Source organism: Lemur catta, chromosome 14 (genome assembly GCF_020740605.2).
Source record: "Lemur catta isolate mLemCat1 chromosome 14, mLemCat1.pri, whole genome shotgun sequence".
Classification (NCBI taxonomy): domain Eukaryota; kingdom Metazoa; phylum Chordata; class Mammalia; order Primates; family Lemuridae; genus Lemur; species Lemur catta.
Genome location: NC_059141.1, coordinates 860531 through 883390, shown reverse-complemented (window position 1 = coordinate 883390; position 22860 = coordinate 860531). Strand labels below are relative to the sequence as shown.

Genomic DNA, 22860 nt, shown 5'->3' with positions numbered 1-22860 from the left:
TGAGGACCTGCGGGGGGTGGGGGGGTGGAAAGTGGACACAGATCAGAGCCCAGGACACCTCCCCTCTCCTCCCCCCAGAGCTGGGTTGGCCGGTCCCCTGGGTACAGGCGCAGAGGGGCTCCTGACTCAGGGACACCAAGGCCGACAGAGGACAGAATGAAGGGGGCTGGAGGGATTCATGGGGGTGTCTGCATGCCAAACTGGGAGACCCTCCTTCCCCATCCCTGCCAAAAGCCCCAAACGCCAAGCCAGGTGCCTGTCCCCTGACAGGAGGCAGGAAGGCCCTCCTGTGGACCATCTGACACTGGACCCTAAGGTCTGGGGCTCCGCGTGGGCTCCACGGGATGGAGGGACCAGCGTAGCAGATGAGACCTGCAGGGGCCTGTGGGCTCGGGGCACAGCTCAGCTCTCTGTCCCAGCCCCAGCACAGGGTCCCGGGACGCACAGGGTCCGATGGTACAAGCCAGGCTGAGAGTGGGGTGCGCAGTGCGGGCACAAGGCAGAGGAAGGGTTAGGAGCTGCAGCACCCCAGAGCACCCAAGGCCCGGCCCCCCACTTGAGGTGGCTTCTAAGTTCCAGGAAGGCTGTGGGGGCTGGGCTGGAATGGGGGGGTAGCGCGAAGGGGAAGGGGCAGTAGAGAGTTCCTGAGCCCCGAGTGCCCACACTGGTCAGGAACATCAGCTCCCAGAGGGCAGGGGCCTCACCTGTCCTGTTCCGGTGGCAGGAGCCCGGCAGTGACTTTGTGGACAGACAGACGCATCGGCGACTCGGCAGCCAGGAGCACACAAGCCAGGGGGCCTGTGGGCAGTGGATCCCGTGACCACTGTAGCCTGGGGGGTCCAGCGGGCTCTCTGAGCTGGCGTCCGCGTTGCTGGGCTGGTGGGATACCAACCCTAGGAAGACGCCAGTGTGTGGGGACAGAAAGGGGCCGTGTTGCTGGAGGACAGCGAGTGTCCGGCTGGGGCAGTTCTGTACCCGGGGCTCAGGCCCCGACACCCAGACGCAGATGTGCATCTGTCTGTCATCATCGGCCGTAAAGCCACGGTTCTGAGGGACACGCCTCTGACGCCCGCAGACTGCCCCGCGGCTGGCACGCAGCAAGCCCCGCCAGCTCCGTGTGTCCTTTGTCTCCTGCCACCATTCTGAAATTAACACTGTGCTCGTCCCACGCTCCGCCCACGCTTTTGTAGAGTCCTTTTATTGAATCTCCTCAGATCACCCGATGAGAGCGTGAGCTTCCCTCTGGGAACCAGGACACGCCCACGTGGGGTCCTGACGGGGCGCTCACCCGTGTGGGGGACACGCAGGTGCCCCCTTCCCCGTGGGAGCTGGGGAGCGACGGTCCCTGAATCACCCCTGGCAAGGACTTCAGAGAAGGCAAGGGCTTCAGAGACCAAGTGCCAGCCTGGTTGCTATGGTGACGTATTGATTCTAAAGGTCATGAGGCCACCGGGCTTCTGTTGCTGACTGAGTGCAGAGGAAGGACACGCGGTGAGTGGAGAAGCCGCCACTGCACCCCCCGGGACGGCTGGGCTGAAGCTCACAGTCGGCAGGACCCTGCAGGTCCCCTGCTGCAGCCGTCCTAGCCCAGCCATGACAAATGACCACACACGCGGTGGCTCAACACAGCAGAAACTTGCCCTCTGGCAGTCCCAGAGGCCGGAAGTCTGAAATCAAGTGTTGGCAGGGCCAGTTCCCTTTGGAGGTCCTGAGAATCCGTTGTGTGCCCCCTCCAGCCTCCGGGTCCAGCAGTCCTGGGTGTGCTCGGCTCTGGGACACGTCGCCCTGGTCCCTGCCTCCCTGGTCCCTGCCTCCATCACCCCACCACCCCGCCATCTGTCGTTCTCCCCTTTCTTCCCTTGTGAGGCCCTCGTGGTTGGATTCAGGGCCCAGCCTAATCCAGGCTGGTCTCATCTTGAGCTCCTCAACTGAACTGCATCTTCAAAGAGCCTCTCTCCACGTTAGGTCACTTGTACCGGGCTGACACGGAACCGGGCTGACACGGACAGGTGTCTTGGCAGGGAAGGGCCACCATATAACCCCTGCCGTCCACCCCCAGGCCCCCAAAGTCCACATCCATCCCATAAACAACACATCTGCCGCATGCCCACATCCCCAGAGCACCAACATCACAGTGTAAACTCTAGGCCCAAAATCGCAGCTAAATGTTTTCAACTCAAGCCCTTAGTCTCCTCTGATGAGGTGTGGGGAGGCCCTGGGTGCAGTCGCTCCACCTCCCCGCGCACCCAGGAACTCGAAAATGAGTCACCTGCCTCACCTGCCTCCAGTCCGCAGTGGTGACGGCACAAGGCGCACACTCCCGTTCCTGAGAAGGAATGGAGGAGTCACGGGTGCCAGCTACGTTCAAATCCAGCTCGGCAAATTCCAGCAGGCTTCAAGGCCCGATGAGACTCCTTGGCCTCAGTACTCCACCCCCTGGGCCCACGGAGGACCCACTGGCCTTGGGGCCACCCTCAGAGTTTTTGTCCTGAAGGGCAGCGTGTGCGTGACTGAGAGAGCTTCCTGCTTACAGAATTTTGGAAATCTGACAGCCCCGTCCTTTCAGCGCAAGCTGCAGTGTTTCTGCTGGTACAACTCTCAAAAACTGTGTGAGTCTCCCGTACATACCGAAGGGATCTGAGACAAGAGGGTCCCTGCAGATCCCTCCTGGACACCCCTCTCTGCTCCTCACTCCTGCTGAAGCCGCTGAGAGACCCGTGAGCCACCAGCCCAACCTCTTCAGCAAAAGGTGGTCTGGCCACACCCGCAGGCCCCGTTCAGAACACGCCTTTCCAACAGTGACTCTCCTGTTTTCACGCCCTTGGAAACCTGGGCAGGCCAAGAACCTCCCAAATAATTAAGTGCTGATCCGCTTTTGGTAACAGATCCTGCCTTAATTTGTCCTTTCCTCTCACACTTGACCATAAACAGCAGGAAGATGCCAGCCTGCCGCTCAACACTTTGCTCGGGAATCTCCTCAGCTGAACATCCAAGTGCATCACTCACAACTTCTGCTTCCGCCCAATGGCAGAGCCCGGTTCGGTCACTGATGGGATTCAGACCACTGGGACTTGGGGACGCTGTGTCTGAGGCCGTGGGAGGAGAGGAGGGGAAGGAATTGGCTGAGCCGGAGCCTGAAATAAGGGCAGCTGTTAACTGCCTAGTTGGGGGACATATATCAGAGACCTGGGAGTGCAGCAAAGCATGCTCCAACCTCAGAGCCTAAGGGGTCTCATGCCTGAAAAGCTGCAGAGCGGCCTGACGTGAAAACTTCTCATGGCTGTAGAGGTAGATTGCCATACATCAGCCGGGAGAAGGGGCTTCGGGCTTCCATTATTAGAACACTGGGCCAAGTTCCTTCTCTCCCTTTCTCTCCACAATGCCTCAGTTAATGTAAAACCAGTCTCCCAGTGGAAAGCCTGTAGTTTCTTTGTTCCTCGATCAAATGGGTCACAGCTACTGAAGTTAGGAGATTGGTATCTATGTACATAGCTTGAGCTTGGGATAAAATTAGTTAGTTTACCTTGGGACAGCGTTGTCCCTATGGAAGAATTATGTGTTTCCACTTCTAGAAAGGAGAAGGAAATTAGCTAGGACACCTTGTAATTTGGGGGGAATCCCTGAGATCTTTGATCATTGTATCCCATGATTTTTTCGCATGAGGTCATTGTATTTTGTGGCATGGCAAAGAGAACGAAAAGCAAGTGCTGGGTTTCAGTCATTGCACCTGGCACCAGAGTGCTGGTGGTCCCCTGATTTCCCCACTCTTTTAAATACCATTTGTGTGTCTGTGTTTCTTTCATCTCTTGCAGCACATTCTGCCAGGGGACCCTATCTTTATCAGGGATGTTGCGAACCCCCGATAAGTTGCATCTCCTGCCACTTGCAGCAGGGGTGACTTTCCTTCCAGTTTCCAGTGACACCGCCTTGTCTCCTCCATCCCTCACCCAAAGCACCGGGCCATATTTCTGCTGACCGTCTCCTGCAGCCTCTCGGCCGATGGGTGACCAAGGATTAGCCCCCCTCCTTCAAGCCAGCTGATTGTAGAAGGTAACCACGGTGGCAAGATACCTTCCCAGCAACACCCGGATTAGTGTTTGCTCAGTGGTTCCGAGATGGGTTGACGCGTACAGCCAACCATTACGTCTGCGCCGAAGCGAGGACATGCAAGGGGAAGGGGGTCTTGTGGTTCTGCTGGGACACGTGGGCCACACAGGTGAGGCTGAGCACTCCCAGCCAGCCAGCGCCCCCACAGAGCAACCCTCGTCTCCCGAGGGCACTGGCCTGCCTTTTACAGTGGACTCAACGTCACTAGTGAGAACCGGGAGGTAGCGGGGAAGCTCCCAGTGGACAGTGACGAGGCCACCACCATAAGCCCAGGACAGAGATGGGACCAGATGTCTGACCACAGGGGGTTGGTGGCAACACCTGACTGACCACAGGGTCCCTAGAAAAGGGCTTTACAATGGAGCCACCAATTCTCGTTTGCTGGAGGAAACCCACCCTGGGGCACTGTAGAAGGATCCACAGCCTCCTACCCTGTTTCCAACTCCACGCCAGTTCGTGGATCAAAACCTCTGAAGGAAGAAGGGACAGGGTCCTTTTCAGGAAGGACCTGCCATGCAGCCACGGTGTGCACCCTGACCTTCCCGAACCCCCCCCCCCTCAGAGGGACCTGCAGGGCAGCCAGTGTGCACCCTGACCTTTCCTTTACAAAGGAAAGGAGTTTATTTGGCTCATGGTTTTGAGGGCTGGGAGGTCCAGGTGCATGATGTACTGCGTCATAACATGGCAGGGAGGGCAAGTGGGCACACACAAAAGGGGCCTCATCTTAGGACAACCGGCTCTCGTGGCAGCTAATCCTGTCCCAAGACAGCAAGAACCCACTCACTCCCTTGAGAATTAACGCAGTCCCTAGAGAGCGGCATTTATCTCCCTTAACAACCTAACTGTGTCTTAAAGGCCCCACCTCCCAATGCTGCCACACCGGGAACCAGATTTCTACCACATGAATTTGGCGGGACACACCACAACCACAGCAGCTGGGAAGATGGAGGCCAACCGCTGGGTGAGCCCGAGTCTCCCTGGGTGCCTGAGATGAGTTCACCTCTTTGGCTCATCTGAAAGATTCATTAGGGACTGGTCACACTCCCTCTTGGAAGTGCTGAAGAACACACCCGCTTTCCCACAGCAGCCGGCAGGTCCTGCCTGGCTGCCTCGGTCCCTCCACCCACCCCACCTTCCTGACACAATCCCCATCCTGCGCTGGGCTCTCAGAGGAAGCCATATGGAAACAGAGGTCATCTTTGCTTTGGGGACTTAGCTCTTTTCAAGGGAGAGTTTCACATTTTCAGCTGTCACATTTTATGATGACAGGCACAGCCCAGCAGGAATGGAACAGGATACTCAGGGGCATCTTGAACATCTTCCAGAAGGTAATTTCAGGCCATTTGGAAATCTGCAACACTTATCGAGAGATGCTTAATTGTCCTTATGTCCAACTTTCTATAAAGTTTTTCTGTTTTAATTCAGTTGCTTTTCTCTTGATGAACAAGAATACTATTGGGAAAATATCAAGCATGATTCATGGCAGTTTCACAGGAAGGTGTTACACACAAAAAACTAAAACAGTAAACCTTTTATTTTCTTTTACTGACAATCCTTACCTCTCCTCTGGGCCAGACGATATTGTAAGTTCATGTTAGAGGCCCTCTCACAATTCTCACCACCCACGGCTACAACAGATAATTTTCAAAACAAAAATTTAAAAATCCGTAACACTTCATAGGGGAAAAGTGGGTGAGAATCACAACGCAGCGAGGGCTGGGACGTGGGTTTCTGGTCCGGAGGAGGCACGCGCGGCAGCGCCGCCCCCGAGGAACGGGGAATTAGCGCCCAACAGGCCGAGAGCAGCCCAGGGCGTCACCAGCCCGCGCGCCCTTCGCAGACCCGCAGCCCCGGACTCCGAAGTGGCTTCCGGGAGGCAGCGCCCCGGCCACTCGCGCGGGGATAAGGCGGCCTCCCTGCCGTGCACCGCGGCCCGGCCGTCCCGACGGGCGCCCCGCTGAAGACCGCGCAGCGGCATGGCCGGCGACAGCAGCCCGCCCCGCTCCGGCCCCGGGTCACGCGGGCCGGGTCCGCCCAGAGCCGCGCCCCGCGCACACGACGCTGCGGGCTCCACGGGCTGCGGCTCCCGGCGCCGCCTCCCCGCCTGCCCTGCTTGAGGCCGCCGGACTCTCCCACTCTCGGTGCCGTGCGTCCCTCGGTCAACTGCGCTCGGGACCCAGGGGCGTAGGGCCAGGGGCCGCAGGCCACCTAGTGCGCAGGCGCACCACCACCTTCCGCGCAGGCGCGCCACAACCACCCCGCGCGCAGGCGCACGCCCCTCCCATCCCGGTCTGCGGCTTGGCGCCCGCGGGCTCCCGTACCGGCGTCGCCATGGCGACCGCGTAGGCCCGGCGTCCTCCATTGTCCCGCGGCTGCTCCGCGCCGCCCCGGCGGGCCGGCGTGCTGGTGGGGCGGGGGCGCTGCGAGGGGGGCGGACCGGGAAGGCCGCACCTCGCAGGCCTGGAGTGTGAGCCCCGCAGCGTCGGGGGCAGCTCGGCCTCGCCGGAGTGGGGAAACCGAGGCAGGGCGGCGGCGAGGCGGGGCCTGCGGCCGGCCCCTGCGATCCGCGGACGCCGCGCCGCCCGGCTCTCGCTTACGCCCGGCTGCTGCTTCTCCCCTTCGGAGGTTCGTGGGAGGCGGCGGCCGGCCGCGCGGGCGAGGGTGGGCCGCGTGGGAAGCGCCTCGCGGGCCGCGCTTCCGGCGTCGCCCTCCCGCCGGGCGGTCGCGGGGTCCGCCGCAGGGGCGCGATGGCCCGAGCGGGCGTCCCGACGCTTTCGTGAGCGCGCTGGAGGTTCCGTCCCAGCCTCGCCGAACCGGCTCCGGCCAGCGGCAGTTCTCAAGCGGCGGGGAGCCAAGCGTCTACCGGGTTTCCCTGGGCCAGACCTGGTGCCGCTCCCTGGGCCAGACGGTAAACAGAAGGCGGCATTCCCCCCTCGGGGAGCTAAACGCGGGGTTCCAGCGCAGGACCCAGCAGAGATGAGCGGCTGTGCAAACTTACAAGCACCCCCATCGTTTTGTGGAAGGGTTACAGAATTTTGGAAGGTTCTAACCTGCTTCCATCCCTAAAATAATCATTCCCATTTTGCGTCTTTGCATTTTCCAGGAATTAAAAGTCAAATCTTGGAACTCTGTGGTACAAAGTAAGAGCAGAGAATATGAATCTGAACCTTCTTATAGTCCAATTTTTTACAAATTTAAAATCAGATCTGTCACACTGCTTATTAAAAATGATGGCTCTTAGAGCAAGTTAAACCATCGCAGACCTGCCACATATCCGCCTGTGTCAATGTGTCAGTATCATTGGTTGCTTCCATGTCTCTCCCTGTGCCTGCAGGTGACCCCAGACGAAGGAGGATGAGCTGTGGCTGTCGGGGGACAGTGGATGGAGGGCAGCTGCTGCTACAGAGTCCCCTCTGGGGCTGCTGATGGCCGGGAGGAGGGCGCTAGTCAGGCTGGGCGCTTGCCTGCCTCCCCCTCCAGAGATGCTCTCGAGGGTATTGGGGAGACGATCTTCCCTTCCCCGTCGATTTTAGACTTGAGTCAAAGTGGTCTGCACCATTTGGGAGAGGCCTTTAAAATCCCCACCCTTCAGGTGAGTGCAGCTGTTCCTCAGGATGTGTGGACACAGGTTCGTGCAGACAGAAATGGAAAATTTACTCCTGGGCTTTCATTTGTAGGCGTCTTTCTGTTTGGAAGCAATGAGTTCTGGAATGAGATAGAGGAAGGGTTACCTTGTACCTTGTGGTTTGGTGGAGGCAGCCGTCTGCTTGGATGGAGCCCCTGGTCCCTTCCTGCTGGTCTCCTTCCTCCCTCGGAGGGTCTGAGGCACAGAAGAGCCGAGGTGGAAATTACTGCTGAGACACCCTGGGTCTCCTGTGAAAAACTCAAAACCCTTTTTAAAAAATCAGGCAGTATTAAAACAGTTAAAAACCTGTTTTTCTCACTTATGACTTTGCTCACGTCACACCCTGATTTCACTGTGCGCCGGGGACCTTCTCCAGGTCAGCCCCTAGTGGGTGCGTCTCGTCCCTGTGGTTTTCTGGAGAGAGGTTCCGTCAGAGCACAGCTTTGCTGTCAGACAGATGGGTGCCCGTCACTGCCTGGAGTCTGAGGTTCCTTAAACCTCGTTTGGTTTCATCTGGATTCTGGGAGTGATAATATTATGGTATTGTAAGAATGAAGTGATAACATCTATAATGCAGTGTCTGGAACACAGTTATGGTGCTGATGGACATTTTGAAATGCTTTTACAAACACTGCATGCTTGGATTTTAAGTGGCTCCTTATACTACTAAACCCCACTATTTTATGTTTATGTTTGTGTTTGCCCCATTTTGCTGGGAGGACCCGCTCTGGTCTTACTGTCAGTACCGTGCTCTAGGACTGAATCTCTGGTCACAGGGACGTGCTTTATCAGGGCTCCTGTTATGCATGTGTTACTTTTAATCAAGCAAATGCCCTGGACTCTGAATAAGGAATTCAGATTGTGTGATGTATGTTGTTATACCCTGATGCATAAAGTCCTTCAGGCTTAATAAAGAAGCTGATGGGTACATGCCCTTCCTGTGTGCCGCACGCTGCCCTGTTAGCGCTGCCCTGTGAGGGGAGGTCACTTGGCAGTCAGGGACTCTGGAGCACAGAGTGATTCAGGAACTTGCTCAAGGTCTCACAGCTAATAGGTTGCAAAACCTAGGTTTGAACCCAGGCAGTGTGGCTTCAAGGTCAGTACTCTGAACATCTGTTTCTTTTTTTGACGCAGAGTCTCGCTCTGTCACCCTGGGTAGAGTGCAGTGGCATCATCATAGCTCACTGCAACCTCACACTCCTGGGCTCAAGCAGTCCCGCTGCCTCAGCCTCTCGAGCAACCAGGACCGCAGGTGCACACCACGATGCCTGGCTACTTTTCTATTTTTAGTAGAGACGGGGTCTCGCTCTTGCTCAGGCTGGTCTCAAACTCCTGAGCTCAAGCAGTCCTCCCACCTCGGCCTCCCAGAGTGCTGGGATTACAGTGTGAGCCACCTTGTCTGGCCTGAACATCTGTTTGTACTACCTCAGTAAATATAGGGTGTGTGTGTGTGTGTGTGTATACACACACATATATATGTAAGTATATGTCATAATGTAAACATATATAACATATAACAACAACATTAGCGATGGTATTTTTAAAATGACCTGTAATCCCGCTACACTGTGACTGTGAAGTTGTACATACATATACACATTTTACATGGCTAGAATTAGTGTGTACACATTTAGTTCTTCTGTCTTCGCTGATTTATGACTTAGAAATAGCACTGAGTTGATGTATCAGACTGTTCCTCAAGTGATGGTCACCGAGACTGTTAATATTTTTATGTGGCTGTTGTCATAGCAGACGTCTTAGTGACTTAGGGTGCACAGGACCAGAGGTGACTCTGGCTGTTAGCTCTCTGAGCAGACACAGACCCGGCCTGCAGCGGGTGCTGGGGAAGGAGCCGGGACACTGGCTGTGGGGGCTGGGGATCATGTGTGGTGTCAGGGGACATTTGATGGAAAAGTGCTGTGCCCGGGTCGAGGCTCGGGAACTGCACACTACGTCCCTCCAGCCCCGAGAACTGCCCCAAGGAGTCCGGCTCTTTTCTTCTCATTCTCTCAGCTGCCATTTAAATTCTTAAGGGTGAAATATTATCCTGGTAGATCTTTTAGAAATGACTTTGGATATGTCGTGTTTTAAAATTTAGTGGGTTGACAGAACATTCTCTGCCTCTCTCTTTTCTGTGGAAGCAATTGCATCTTCAGAGGAACGACCTCTGCCTGATTCCTCAAGATTTCTTTCAGTTGCTGCCAAACCTCACCTGGCTGGACCTCCGGTATAACAGAATCAAGGCACTTCCCTCCGGAATTGGATCTCACAAGTAAGTTGTATGTTTATTTTTCCAGATTTTAAAAAATGTCTCTTTAAAGTGTCCAGGTGCCTGTTCTGCTGCTGCTCGGCTTCTGCTCCTCACCGCGTTTTTGCTGCAGGGGAGAACCCCCAGGCGGTGCTGTGGTGGAATGTGCTGAGGCAGGTGGCTGGGACTGTGGCTGGTGGCCGGAGGCAACAAGAGTGCTGGCTGCCACTGTCCCTCTACCGGGCGTCTGTGTAGTTTTGTGCCAGCTGATTCTGTCTCCGACTGTCCTTGTATGTGGCTGCTTGGCAGTCAGAAATGCCTCTGATGGGTTAGGACCGGCCACTTTGCTCCTGAGGACTCCTGTGTCATCCATGTTGGTTCTTTGTAAATAACGAGAAATTTTTCTCACTTTGGCAAACTGGAAACCCCCAGGCAAGCAACATGTGCCGTCCTGCCACGCGCCTGCCACGTGCCTGCCACTCTGATTCCAAGGGTTTTCCCACTCTGCCCCTCGGGGCCATGTGCCCTTCCTCCTCCGCACCTGGACCCCCGCAGCCACCTTTCCTGAGCCCTTCCGTTTGGTGCCCATATCCTCTGTGCCCGTGTTTTAGCCTGAAACCATCATCCACCTGACCTCTCCTCTAACTCGTCCAGGCAGCTGGGGAAACGCCTGCGCAAAGGCCCCGGGGCATGGGTGTGGTGGGTGCCAGGACGCCCGGGGGCTGTGTGAGGAAGCAGAGAGGGGCCTGGTGAGGGAGGGACTTCAACAGGAGTGGCCAGGGCTCATAGGCCATGGTCTCAGTTTTGGATTTTAAAAGAAATGGGAAGTCACAGAAGGGTTTCAGTGGAGGGGGTGGCATTGGACTTGGCTTTAGAATCTCTCTGTAAGGAGAGGAGGCTGTAGGAGCGAGGGTGGGAGTGGGAGAATCAGTTGGGGGCCACTGTGCCACCCTTGCAGGAGAGGCAGCCGCAGCACGCAGGCCCTGGTGGGACTTGAGAGCCGGCAGGCCCACGACCTAACGAGGGTGGGTGTGGGGTTGGAGCAGCGTCCAGAGCTCCCCCAGTCCCTGCATGAGGAATCGGGTCCCCAGAGAGACACAGTGGCCACTGAGGAGCAGCACAGTAGAGGCTTGTAGAAGGCCCTTCCTTTGTCCCTGAACTCACTGGTTTTAAGGGTATTTTTTAAAAAGTCAGCACGTTTTTCCACACGTAAGAGAACGTGTCCATGCATCCTGTGCTCTGTGGTCAGGCTCTGCGAGGAAGCAGCTCCTGGTGACAGGCCGGTGTCTCGAGCAGGTGGAAACAACCAGGACTGTCTTCCTGGAGCTCCTGGGGCTTGGGGTCTGCAGGCGGGTCCCAGGCCTGACAAGGACGAAGAGAATGTTCTCCTGCCCCAGCTGGGCCCTGCCCACCGGCCGGCTGTGCGGCAGGAGCTGCACACTGTCCGCACTGTTCCTGGCCCTCCTACTGCACGGCCCGTGGTGTGGAGTCTTCTGAGCCCGGACTGTGAAGGCCCAGGTTCAGGGTGGTTTGGGAAGGATTTCTTCATCACCGTCATCTTCTAGGTTTAGAAGGACCAAGTGCTTTTGTCCACAAATTGTTTTAGCCTTGGCATTCGATTCTGGAGAGTAATTGCTACTCAGAGGGTAAAAATAACTCAAGCCAGTCCCCATAAGTACTGTTCGTTTTCTTAAAATAAATATGCGGTTCTCAAATTTTGGATTTCTTTGATTTTGCTAGTCAAAGCCGGCTGCTTTATGTTGTTTAAGACAGAATTGTGCCTGTGATTTATAACCCATTATATCATTAAAATTACATCAGCTTGCTGAAGAGCTGAAACATACTGATTAGAAATTTTAAGTAATTACGGGCTTATTAAAAGTCTTAAACTTTTCAAGAAACATAATTAAAACAATGACAGTATTAACAGCACCCCTTAAACTTGCCAAGAGACTTGGGAAAAGTAGGTCAGTCCCTTTGCCTCCTCAGGCAAGGAAGCCAAATTCAGTGCGTAAATTTATAGTTCAATTAAGAATCAGTGAAATGAAATAATCAATGAATGAGCTTTGAATTACTGACTGTATGTAAGGGATTGATGCTTATGAATTTATCAGTGTGCACAGGAATGTGTTACACGAGGTGGGAAATCCCTGGTGTGCTTTCCGGTCACGGCCGGTGAAACCCGGCGGGACGCAGAGTGGGCGGCCTCCCTGGCTGGGCGAAGGGCCCGCGCTGGTGGAGTTGCGGGCATGGTGCCGCCTCTGCCCTGCGCCAGGCCGGGCCTCCTGCAGGGGAGCAGACACTGTCCTCCTCGGCTGCTTTTGCTTAGTTAAAAGGGGACTCAACAAAAACAATGAGCATTGAAATAGTCCAGCTTTGTGCACATCAAAAAAAGTTTACTGCGTAAAGTTTATTCCTTAAAAACTCAAGTAACAAGGAAAATCCAAGAAACAAAGTGGATAGGAAATTGTCTAGTCCGTAAGTAATCTGATTTTCCTTTGGGGTTACCAATCAAAAAATTAAACTTAATTTAAATGAAATACTAGAGTCTTAGTTTTATATCTTTGAAATTATATATTTCTCCTTTCAAATTTTTGAGACCCTGGGTCGCTATGCTGTTGAGTCATAATTTTTCACCTCCCGAGGCAGAATAAGACTTCAGCTAACTCCTCTTTTTAATGCGTTAATTTACTTATGGAATTTGTACGTGTGCAGCTGTCTGTCACCTGTGACTGCTCCTCTCTGAGAAGCGTGTTTGGGGGAGGAAAGCTGCACATGTGGGACCCTGATGGCCCCGTGCCCCAGGCTGAGTTCCCACGCAGGTTGCGAGGACCGCGGTGCTGTGCAGCCTTCCGTGAGCCAGGCCCGTGTGTGGTTCCGGTGACGCGGCAGTGAGTGGAAGGCAGGTGTGGGCTCTTCTCCAGTGGGGCCTTCTCTGTGGTGGCAGGCAGTCATCCCTGGGCACAGAGCAACTGGCTCTGCCTGGCCCAGAGTCCCTGAGCCTTCCTGGACGCAGCACAGCCTGCCCTCTGCCGCGGTGTCACTGTCTCCGGGTGGCAAGGCAGCCGTGGTGATTAATGGTGTAGTGGTTTCAGTACTTCTTCTTCAGGGGGTCTCTTGGGGAAGCCCAGTGTGTGGCAGGGGCAGGGTGGACAGGCATTAGGACCCCTGCCCGGAGGTCCATGAGAAGGGACCCTCAGAGCCCCAGGCCAAAAATGCACCCAAGGAGCCAGGGTGTTTGCATGCTTCTTTTTGAGACAGAGTCTCACTCTGTCACCCAGGCTGGAGTGCAGTGGTGTGATCATAGCTCACTGCAACCTCTAACTCTTGGGCTCAAGTGACTGTCCCGCCTCAGCCTCCCGAGTAGCTGGGACTACAGGCGCCACCATGCCCGGCTAATTTTTGTTTTCATTTTCTGTAGAGATGGGATCTTGCTCTGTTGCCCAGGCTGATCTCAAACTCCTGACCTCAAGTGATCCTCCCACCTCGGCCTCCCAGAGTGCTGGGGTAACAGGCATGAGCCACTGCTCCTGGCCTTTGCAGGCTTTTTATGCTAGATTTCAGCTGGTGATGCCTGAAAAGTAAAGGAGAAAGAGAAATTGATCATCAGTGTATGATACAGTCTTTAGGATTGACTGTGAGAAACAAGAAGTGTAGTAGAATAAAAGATACAAGATAAGAGTTTAATATAAAATACTGATTTTTCCATCATTCAATCAGTAAATTTCTGTTGGATACCTTTTATCTACACTTTCTGTCTCTGTATCTATACATAGATGTGTAGATATCTATGCTCATCTATAGATTCTGTACTCAATTTTATAAGTGATGTCAAGTGAAACAAGAGACCGATGGTCACACATCCCCAGAGATGGTTCCTGGCATTGAATCCCCTGCGTCCCCATGTGTGGACGGGTAGTCTCCGGGCAGGGTGGGTACACTGTGCAAAAACTGTCTCCCAAACAGTTCTGATCATAAAAAACTTGTTTCACAGAGCATTTTAAAATAGTCAGATTCCTTACAACTCATCTCAGGAAACACGGGCACACAGAAGGTGTCACTAGAAGATGTGACAGCCCAGAGCAGGGCTTCTCAGCAGGGGTGATTTTCCTCCTAGGAGACCACGGCGATGTCTGGAGACGTTTTTGGTTGATACAGCAGGGCCGTGGCTGGTACCACTAGCGTCTCGTGGGGAAAGGCCGAAGGTGCTGCCAGCTGCCCCGAGGTGCCCAGGAAGCCACGCTGAGGACTGCCTGGTCCCAGGTGTCAGGGTCCTGAGGCTCAGAGCTGTATTTGCTAGTAGCAGTAGAGCATACACGTGTGCATGTCAGTTTATGTAAGTCTGCATTGAAGTTGCCCCCTGCAAGAAGAAAAATGAAGAAATCTCATGGCATATTTTGGGGGTGGCCATTTAATTTTCTGCTTTTTACATTGTTTGTTTGTTTTTGTTTTAAAGGCATTTGAAAACTTTGCTTTTAGAGAGAAATCCTATCAGAATGTTACCTGTGGAGCTGGGTAAGTGTCGAAACCGTAAGTGAAGAGATGACATTAAAGTGCTGTCATTGGCTTGCCCGGCCTGTGGCGAGGGCCGCCGGCGGGACCCAGCGTCAGCTGACCCATGCAGGTGTCTGTTCTGCTCCGATCCCGGGGCTCACAGGTGGCACAGTGCAAGAGCTGTCAGTGTGGTGACACGTGTCAAAGCATGACGGCCCGTCACTGTTGCGAGGAGCAGCAGCAGCGGTGACGCGTGTGCCTGAGCAGGCCCCACCCTGGCTTCCCGTTGGGTCCCTGTCGCCCTCCTGGCAAGATGCGTGCGTTTCACCACTCGCACGTGTTGTCCAAAGTGCCTCCTGTTGAGCTTTTAGTACACTGAACCACAGCGTAAGCATCGTCGGTGATTTTCTTTGTTTGCTCAACACCGTGATTTGGAGGTCTGTCTGTGTAGACACATAAACTGTAGCTCACTCTTTTTTGCTCATTTTTTCTGCTGTGGGTGAGGAGGAGGAGGAAGACGATTTTGCCTGTTGTGCATCTGCTTTGTCTCATAGGTTTCTGCTCTTTCATATTTTTGTCTGTTTTTATTAGGTTTGATTTGCTATCTTTTCCTGGCTTATTGAGTTGGAAGCTTAGATCGTTGATTTTAAATCTTTCTTTTCTTTTTTTTTTTTTTTTTGAGACAGAGTCTCACTCTGTTGCCCAAGCTAGAGTGAGTGCCGTGGGGTCAGCCTAGCTCACAGCAACCTCAGACTCCTGGGCTTAAGCGATCCTACTGCCCCAGCCTCCCGAGTAGCTGGGACTACAGGCATGCGCCACCATGCCCGGCTAATTTTTTCTATATAGATTTTTAGCTGTCCAAATAATTTCTTTCTATTTTTGGTAGAGACGGGGTTTCACTCTTGCTCAGGCTGGACTCGAACTCCTGACCGCGAGCGATCCACCCGCCTCGGCCAACCAGAGTGCTAGGATTACAGGCATGAGCCACCGCGCCCGGCCAATCTTTCTTTTCTAATAAATGTGTTTACAACCATAATTTCCCTCTAAACACTACCTTAGCTGCATCCCACATGTTTTATGTTTTTATCTTTCAGCTCAAAATGGTTTTTAATATGCATGGACCTGCAGGCTGTTGAGGAGTGTGTTGCTAATTTACAAACAATTAGGGATTTTCTAGTTATCTTTCTGTTACTGAGTTCTAATTAATACTGCAGTGGTCTTGTTTAATCCCACAGTGACACATGCTGTGTGATTTCAGTTATTTGAAACCCGTGGAGACTTGCTCTCTGGCCGGGGCTGTGTCCTGTGCTGGTGAACGTAGCCGTGTGCCTGGGGGGGACGTGTGTTCTCACGTGGCTGTTGGATGTGATGTTCTGCGTGTTCACTTGGGCCATGTTGGCTGCTCGTGTTCGAATCATCTACATCCTTGAGTTTTTTGTCCTTTTGTACTGTCAGTAACTAAAGAAGTGGGTAAAATCTTCCGCTGTGATTGTGGATTATCTACCTTGCCTTTTAGATCTGCCAGTATTTGCTTTATATATTTTGATTCTATGTCATTGGTTGAATAAAAATTTAGGATTTTTATATTTTCTGATTTAATTATCCCTGCCATTATAAAATGCTCTTTTTCATAACAATAGCTCCTTCTGGGTAATGTTTGCACAGCACACCTTCCCCGTATCTTTGCTTGCAAACTCTGTGTCTTCATATTTAAGTCTGTCCCCTGTAAAGAAGACGCGGGTGAGCCTTGTGTGGTTCTGTTGTTGTTGGCTGTTATAAATGAGACCGCTGTGAACATTACGTACAAGTCTTTTTGTGGACATGCGTTCAGCTCTCTTGGATTAATTTCGAGGAGCAGAATTGCTACTTCGTAAGTAGACATGGTTAGTTGGAAGTTGCCAGACTTTTTCCAGAGTGGTCGTCACATGTCCCACTGATATGTGACATTCCAGTTGCTCCACATCCTCACCCACATTTGCTGTTGTCACTCCTCTTATTTTTTTGTTCTAGTGGGTGTGTGGTGGCACTTCCTTGTGGTTTTAGCACGTATTTCTCTGACGGCCGGTGCTGTTGAGCCCCTGTTGTCACGTGCTTATTGAACATGCCATAGCATTGGTATGGCCACTCCAGCCCTCTTGTGCTTTCTGTTTGCATATGGTGTATGTTTTTCCATCTTTTTACTTTCAACCTGTCTGTATTCAGACTATGTACGTTTACAGTACACTGCTCGTAGGCAATGTACAGTTGGGTTTTACTTTTTTTTTTTTTTTTTTGAGACAGTCTCACTCTGTTTCCCAGGCTAGAGTGTCGTGGCATTAGCCTAGCTCACAGCAACCTCAAACTCCTGGGCTCAAGCAGTCCTCCTGCCTCAGCCTCCCGAGTAGCTGGGATTACAGGCATGCGCCACCATGCCCAGCTAATTTTTTCTGTATTTTTCTATATTTTTAGTTGTCCATGTAATTTCTTTCTATTTTTAGTAGAGACAGGGTCTCGCTCTTGCTCGGGCTGGTCTCAAACTCCTGAGCTCAAACGATCCTTCTGCCTTGGCCTCCCAGAGTGCTGGGATTACAGGCGTGAGCCACCACGCCTGGCCGGGTTTTACTTTTTTATCCAGTCTGACAATCTGTCTTTTACATGGAGCGTTTATTAAATTTAATATAATTGCTGATATGGGTGGATTTAGATCTATCGTTTTACTTTTTGTTTTCTGTTTGTCCCATTTGGTGTTTTTATTTCTATGTAACTACTTTCCAGTTAACTTTGTGTTGATTGGGTATTATTTAGCCTTGCGTTTTAATTTACTTGTTGACTTTTTAGCTATAACTCTTGCATTCCTGTAGCAGTTTAATGGTTTTCTCTAGGGATTATAATATACATCTTTAGTGTTAGCATTGTAACATGTCGCATAAAATGTAACCATTTTGTAACCACACAGAACTACTTTCCACTCCTTTTGCAACAGCTGTCTATGTATCAGTTCCACACATCATAACCCACGATACAATGTTATACTTTTTGCTTTAAGCAGTCACATATATTTTTTAAAGAAATTAGGAGAAAAAACAATCTTATATTTATTCACTATTTAGCATACCTGGTACCCTAATTCTTTCCTGAAGATGCAGGTTTCCACTGGTATCATTAACTCCAGACTGAAGAATTTCCCTTAGGATTTCTGTGAGTGGAGAAACCAGAGCTGTTTCTCCTCTGCCCTCGCGCTACGCAGCAGTCAACGCAGAACACTTCCATGACCTGCTGTGGGGCGTTTTCCCGCACGCACCAAGCGAGCAGTCGGTTCTGCAGCACACGCCAGCCCGTGTCCTCCAAGTCAGTTCTGACACCGTCTGCCTGGAGATAGGGTCAGATCCTGCAGGTCGAGGGCTCAGTCCCACAAGACCACCCACCTTCCTGGCAGTCACAAGTCTGGGCCTCCGGAACTTCTGCCTGGCTTTATGTTGGGGTTCCCACGGCCCCTCTTTGGGTTGGATTGATTTTCTAGAGCAACTCACAGAACTCGGGGAAACACGTTTACCGGTTTATGACAAGGGTATGACAAAGATGAGGAGACACACAGGCAAGGTCTGGAGGGGCCCCAAGCACAGGAGCTTCTGTCTCTGTGCACTGGGGCTGCACCAGCCTCCCAGCGCGTGCGTGAGTTCCCGTTGACCTGCCTGCAAGCCTGCAGCACTCTGGACGCCTCAGAACCATGTCCTTTTGGATGTTTTATGGAGACTTCAGGGAATAGGCATGACTGAAGCATGAACAACCGTGTAGAAATGTGATCGGACAAAAAGCACATGATCTAAGCCCAGTGAGGCCCGTCTGCTCAGATTCTTCCTGGCCTCTGTGAACAGCATCCTCCCTCTAGGGTACAGGGCCGGACCCCTCTGGAATGAGGGTCTTGTGACAAACAGATTAGAGTCCTGCCTTGGCAGTTTGTTTAACCTATTTTTCTTTCTGATCTTCAGATTGAATAATTTTAATTACTCCATCTTCAAGTTCATGAACTATTTTTTTTCTCATCTCATATCTGCTGTTGAGTCCCTGTAGTGAATTTTTCATTTCAGTTATTGTAATTTTCAACTCTAGAAGTGCTATTTGGTACTTTTATATAATTTCTATTTTTATAGACCTTTCAAATTGGTTGAACCATTTTATTATATTTTTCTCTAATTATTTAAATATAATTTTTTTCATTTCTTTGAACATATTTAGATGGCTGCTTTGAAGTCCTTACTGAACCTGACGTCTGAGCTGCTCAGCGACAGTTTCTAGTGACAGCTTATTTCCTGAGTATGGGTCACATTTTCTAAGACATATTTATGTCTTATAGTTTCTATGTTGAAAGTGGACATTTTTGATATTATAACAACTTTATATTCCAAATTTTAAGTGAAGGTTTTTGTTGCTGTTTCTGTTTGTTTTAGTGACTTGTTAATATAAATTTGTTTACAGAATGTCTCCCCTGCAGAGTTATTTTTAGAGCAAATCTCAGGCCTCCATCATGTCATTATATCCAAGTACTGATTAGAATCACTTGCTTAAAATGTGAAAAGTTATTATTATCTCTTCCTTGCTTTTATTCCGTAGAACAGCACGTAAAATGCTGATGATTTTTCTTCTCCGTTGCAGGGAATGTGACTACTCTAAAAGCACTGAACTTGAGACACTGTCCTCTGGAATTCCCGCCTCTAGTGACAGTGCAGAAGGGCTTGGCCGCCATCCAGACCTTCCTGCGGATCTGCGCGGCGGAACATTCCCTCCCCAGAGACTCAACTTCTCAAGGTTTGTAGAACAATCATTGACGTCAGACTGCAGTAAAACTGAAGTTAGAGCTTTTGAAAACCAGGGCAGAGCCCGCCTTCCCTTCACTAATATCTGGAGAAGTGCTGGGGCCTCAGGTGTCTCTCGCTGAGTTTACGTGGCACACACAAGTCTCCACGCCGGCGAGTGCTTCTGTATCTCCCCTTGGTTGTGTGTTCACAGATGGGCACCTCGGTGCCCCCTGGACAGCCTTCCTGGTGTGGACTGTGATAGACGTTTATTGGGATAAGTCACATGAAACAGTCATCACCTCTGAGCCACCAACAGGCAACTGCTTCAGGAAGTTTTTGGTGTTCTGTTAGACAACGGTTTACAGATAAGGACAATGAAATGTCTCTTATTCTTAACTAAGTACAAGAAATTAGCATAAAAATTGCTTTGTAAACATGTTTTGTCTAATCACCTTTATGGTGGGTATGCACAAAATGATTCCATTTTGTCAGCATATTGACCGAGATATTTTCAGACGCTCACGTGTGTTCTGTCCTGAGGAGGCGTTGTAGCTCCGCTCAGGAAAAACGAAGTAAAATTGAGATAAAGGAAAATCATGATAAACGCTCACGAAAAAAGTAAATATTCTGAAATATTAACTTCAGAATATCTAAGATTTTACTACTTAAGACATACTTTCTATTCTAAAGAAAAATACGTACGTTTGGAGCTATCAGCCAAGATAGTTTTATATGTGATATAATTACAATACGTAAACCATGAGGTCTTTGCCAGCAGTGCGTGACCTTGTACTTTCAACCTGGATGGGCCCATATTTCGGAATAGCTCTCGGTGATCGAGGATCAGTAGTTGACCGCTGTACTTTCTTAGTTTTTCTGTGGGAGCATTTTTAGCAGGTCCGTAACAGGCCTCCACCTGCGCGTTGAAGCGCAGAGGTTCGGGTTGTTTGGTGGAGACTTGTTTGTGGAGAACACGTCCCCAGACGGGAGCTCGCACCCCGCAATGAGGCCAATTTAGGGTCAGCCCCAGACCGTGGCTGTGGTGACGTCCCCTCGGCTTTAGTCAAGGGAAGCTGTCCAGGGAAAGAACGTTTATTATTTTTGGCCAAAGAGGAATAGAGGGAAGTGTTCTTTTCTTCCTTTGCTGCTCACCTTTCGTAAATCGAAACTATTGCTTTAGTTTTCCTGCTTTTGTGTTTTGTGTTATTTTGGTGTGGTTTGGTTTTTTAAATCACAGAGATAAGCTTTGCCCGAATGCCTTCAAGAAGATTCTCCAGTGACTGACCCTGGGCATCGGGCACCCTGCGGGAGGTGGTGTAGGCTCCAGGGAGACCAGAGCACTGAAGTGGCCACGAAGGAGAGGGAATTGGGGGCGGGGACAAAGGAGCATCCCCTTGAAAGTAGGTGACGTCCAAGTGAGCAGGCAGCACGGTGCTCGGTCTGTGCCCTGACCTGTCACTGTTGCTCCAGGATACAGCTGCAGCGTTGGTCGTGCTAGTCGAGTGTCCTTGGATCCGCGGAAGCAGCTCCTGACACAGGGATCCAAGGGCCGGGGACACGTTTGGGCAGCGACCTAGGGGGCAGCAGAGGAGGCCTTGGGGGACGAGACGGAGGGGAACTGCCCAGGTGCCCGGAAGGAGCCAGCACTTCGCCCTGTCACATTCAGCCCTGAGGCCCTGCCCGATTCATCTACAGTGTCACAAGGTCCCCGGGGACTCACTGCACACGCGGGTGCCTGTCTGTGACATGTGTGCAGTCTGTGTCCCACTGACATTGAACGTGGCAGGTGAATCTGCTCTGGGCAATGTCCTCTCAAATAGTTGACCTGGAGCTGGAGATGCAATGTTTACAAGTCAGCGAAAGCATCACCAGGCAAGAAAAGCAGCCATAATGGGCTGAAACTTAGTGAGAAATAAAGATTCTGAGAGATCTGGGGGGAAGCAGGCGTGTAGGTTAAATGCTGGACGACTGTCGTGCGTACATGTGACTCCGGGTCGGTGGGACGGTGTGGAAAGGTCAGGTGCCCTTCAGGCAACGTGTTTTCCTCTGTTCCCCGTTCGAGTGTTGACGTGTCCCGTAGCACCGTGGGGGTGGGGAGATGTTCCATAAACAGACTGTTTGTGTGCGCGTTGGCGTGGAGCAGGGAGCCCCTGGGTGGGGGACATGGGACGCCCCCACTTCTCAGGCCTTCTCCACAAAGGGGCGCCTGCACATGCCTGTTGAAGTTTGTCTCCCAGGGACCGTGTTGACGTAGAGGCTACTAAAATGGCGTTTTATCCTGCTAGAGATTTCACCAATTAAAAAGATGCACCTAAGCGGCCTTCCAAGTCCTGTGTTGGAATTACCCGGAGAATATGTGTCTAAGGAAGAAACCATCCACCCTCAGGATCCAAAGGGGGCTGTGTTAAAAGAAAAGGCAGACTTTTTCCCACCTGTTGAAAAGCTAGACCTGCGTGAACTCAGAAAGTCCTCTGATTCTTCTGAGCACTGGCCCAGTGAGGAGGAGATCAGGCGCTTTTGGAAGCTGAGGCAGGAGATTGTTGAGAATGAAAAAGCAGAAGTTCTTGAAAATCAGCTCTTACCGGTGGAATTGCCTCCAAATCTCAAGGCAGCATTAAACAGCGAGAAAGGGCGTCCGAAGCCAACACACGTTTTCAGGTAAAACTTAAGGGTGTATTTTCTTGATCTTCTGGAATTTATGATATTTTGGTTACCTTTTTAAAACATCAGGCCTACATTTTAAAATGTTCCTCCACGTTGCCGTCACCTACGATGCAGTGAACGCTGGCCCTGGGTTTGGGATCAAAGTTCCCCAGCTCCCTGGGAAAACAGGCTCAGCAGAGGACGTTGTAAGAGAGAAAAACTGGAATCACAGGTGGTTGTGTGTGGTGTGTGTTGCACACATGTGTGCATGGTGGCGTGAGTGGGTGTGTGTATAAACATTAACATAGAGAGAGAAAGCGGCCAATAACAGTCGGTGCATCTGTTACGGATCATGCGTTCTGTGGGGGATGTCATCATAGACAAGGGGACAAAAACTGGCTCTTGGGGTGAGGACATCCTGGCGGCCACGGTGGTTTGAGGTCCTCAGAGCTCCACCCAGCGGACAGTTGTGTTTCAAAAGACATCTGAAAAAGCCGGCTGGGGGCGTGTTGAAGGGGGAGGGAAAGGTGGTCTGCAGGAAGGGGTTAGGCCTTCATCATGCCGATCTCCAGCTCTTCTGTAGGGTTGCACGTTTTAAAAATAAAAAAACTTTCGAAGCATGACTGGCGGGTTACACCCTGGGCGGTGTGACGCGGTGCAGGCGTCCAGCTGCGGCCTGTGCGGTGCTGTCGTGACTCTCGGGCACGTCGGAAGGGCAGGAATGCGCTGAGCCTGCTGTTTAGACCCCTCTTCTTCCCTCACTCCCTCCGTGTATTATTTATTCTTATGAATAACAGTAATTAATAATTTATTCCAGCAAATCATCACAAGCCTGTTAGCAGAGTTTATGATTTTATCAGTATATCCGGTTTAGAGTCCAGCTCCTAGCCTTGGGAGATTCGTCCATGGGGCTTGGGGCGTCGTGGTGGAGGGCTGCACCCCCAGGCCCCGAGAGGAAGCTCAGACGG

At 51.8% G+C, this 22860-nt stretch overlaps 2 protein-coding genes across 5 annotated transcripts in view; one reads left to right on the top strand and one right to left on the bottom strand.

Moving 5' to 3' along the window:
* The window catches only part of STK32C (serine/threonine kinase 32C), a 44644-nt gene extending 43844 nt beyond the window's left edge, over positions 1 to 800 (bottom strand). Inside the window, exon 1 of the mRNA XM_045568363.1 lies at positions 705 to 800. The gene's annotated coding sequence lies outside the window, so the exon portion shown is untranslated. The remainder of the gene's footprint in view (positions 1 to 704) is intronic.
* Positions 801 to 6462: 5662 nt separating this feature from the next.
* The window catches only part of LRRC27 (leucine rich repeat containing 27), a 31045-nt gene continuing 14647 nt past the window's right edge, over positions 6463 to 22860 (top strand). Inside the window, exons 1-6 of one of the 4 annotated variants that reach the window (XM_045568357.1) lie at positions 6463 to 6732; positions 7442 to 7699; positions 9874 to 10004; positions 14437 to 14495; positions 19107 to 19259; positions 21535 to 21907. In XM_045568357.1, the coding sequence (XP_045424313.1) occupies positions 7490 to 7699; positions 9874 to 10004; positions 14437 to 14495; positions 19107 to 19259; positions 21535 to 21907 (926 nt within the window). In that variant the 5' untranslated portion in view covers positions 6463 to 6732; positions 7442 to 7489. The remainder of the gene's footprint in view (positions 6733 to 7441; positions 7700 to 9873; positions 10005 to 14436; positions 14496 to 19106; positions 19260 to 21534; positions 21908 to 22860) is intronic. The other 3 variants (XM_045568359.1, XM_045568358.1, XM_045568356.1) reach the window with 3 other exon arrangements.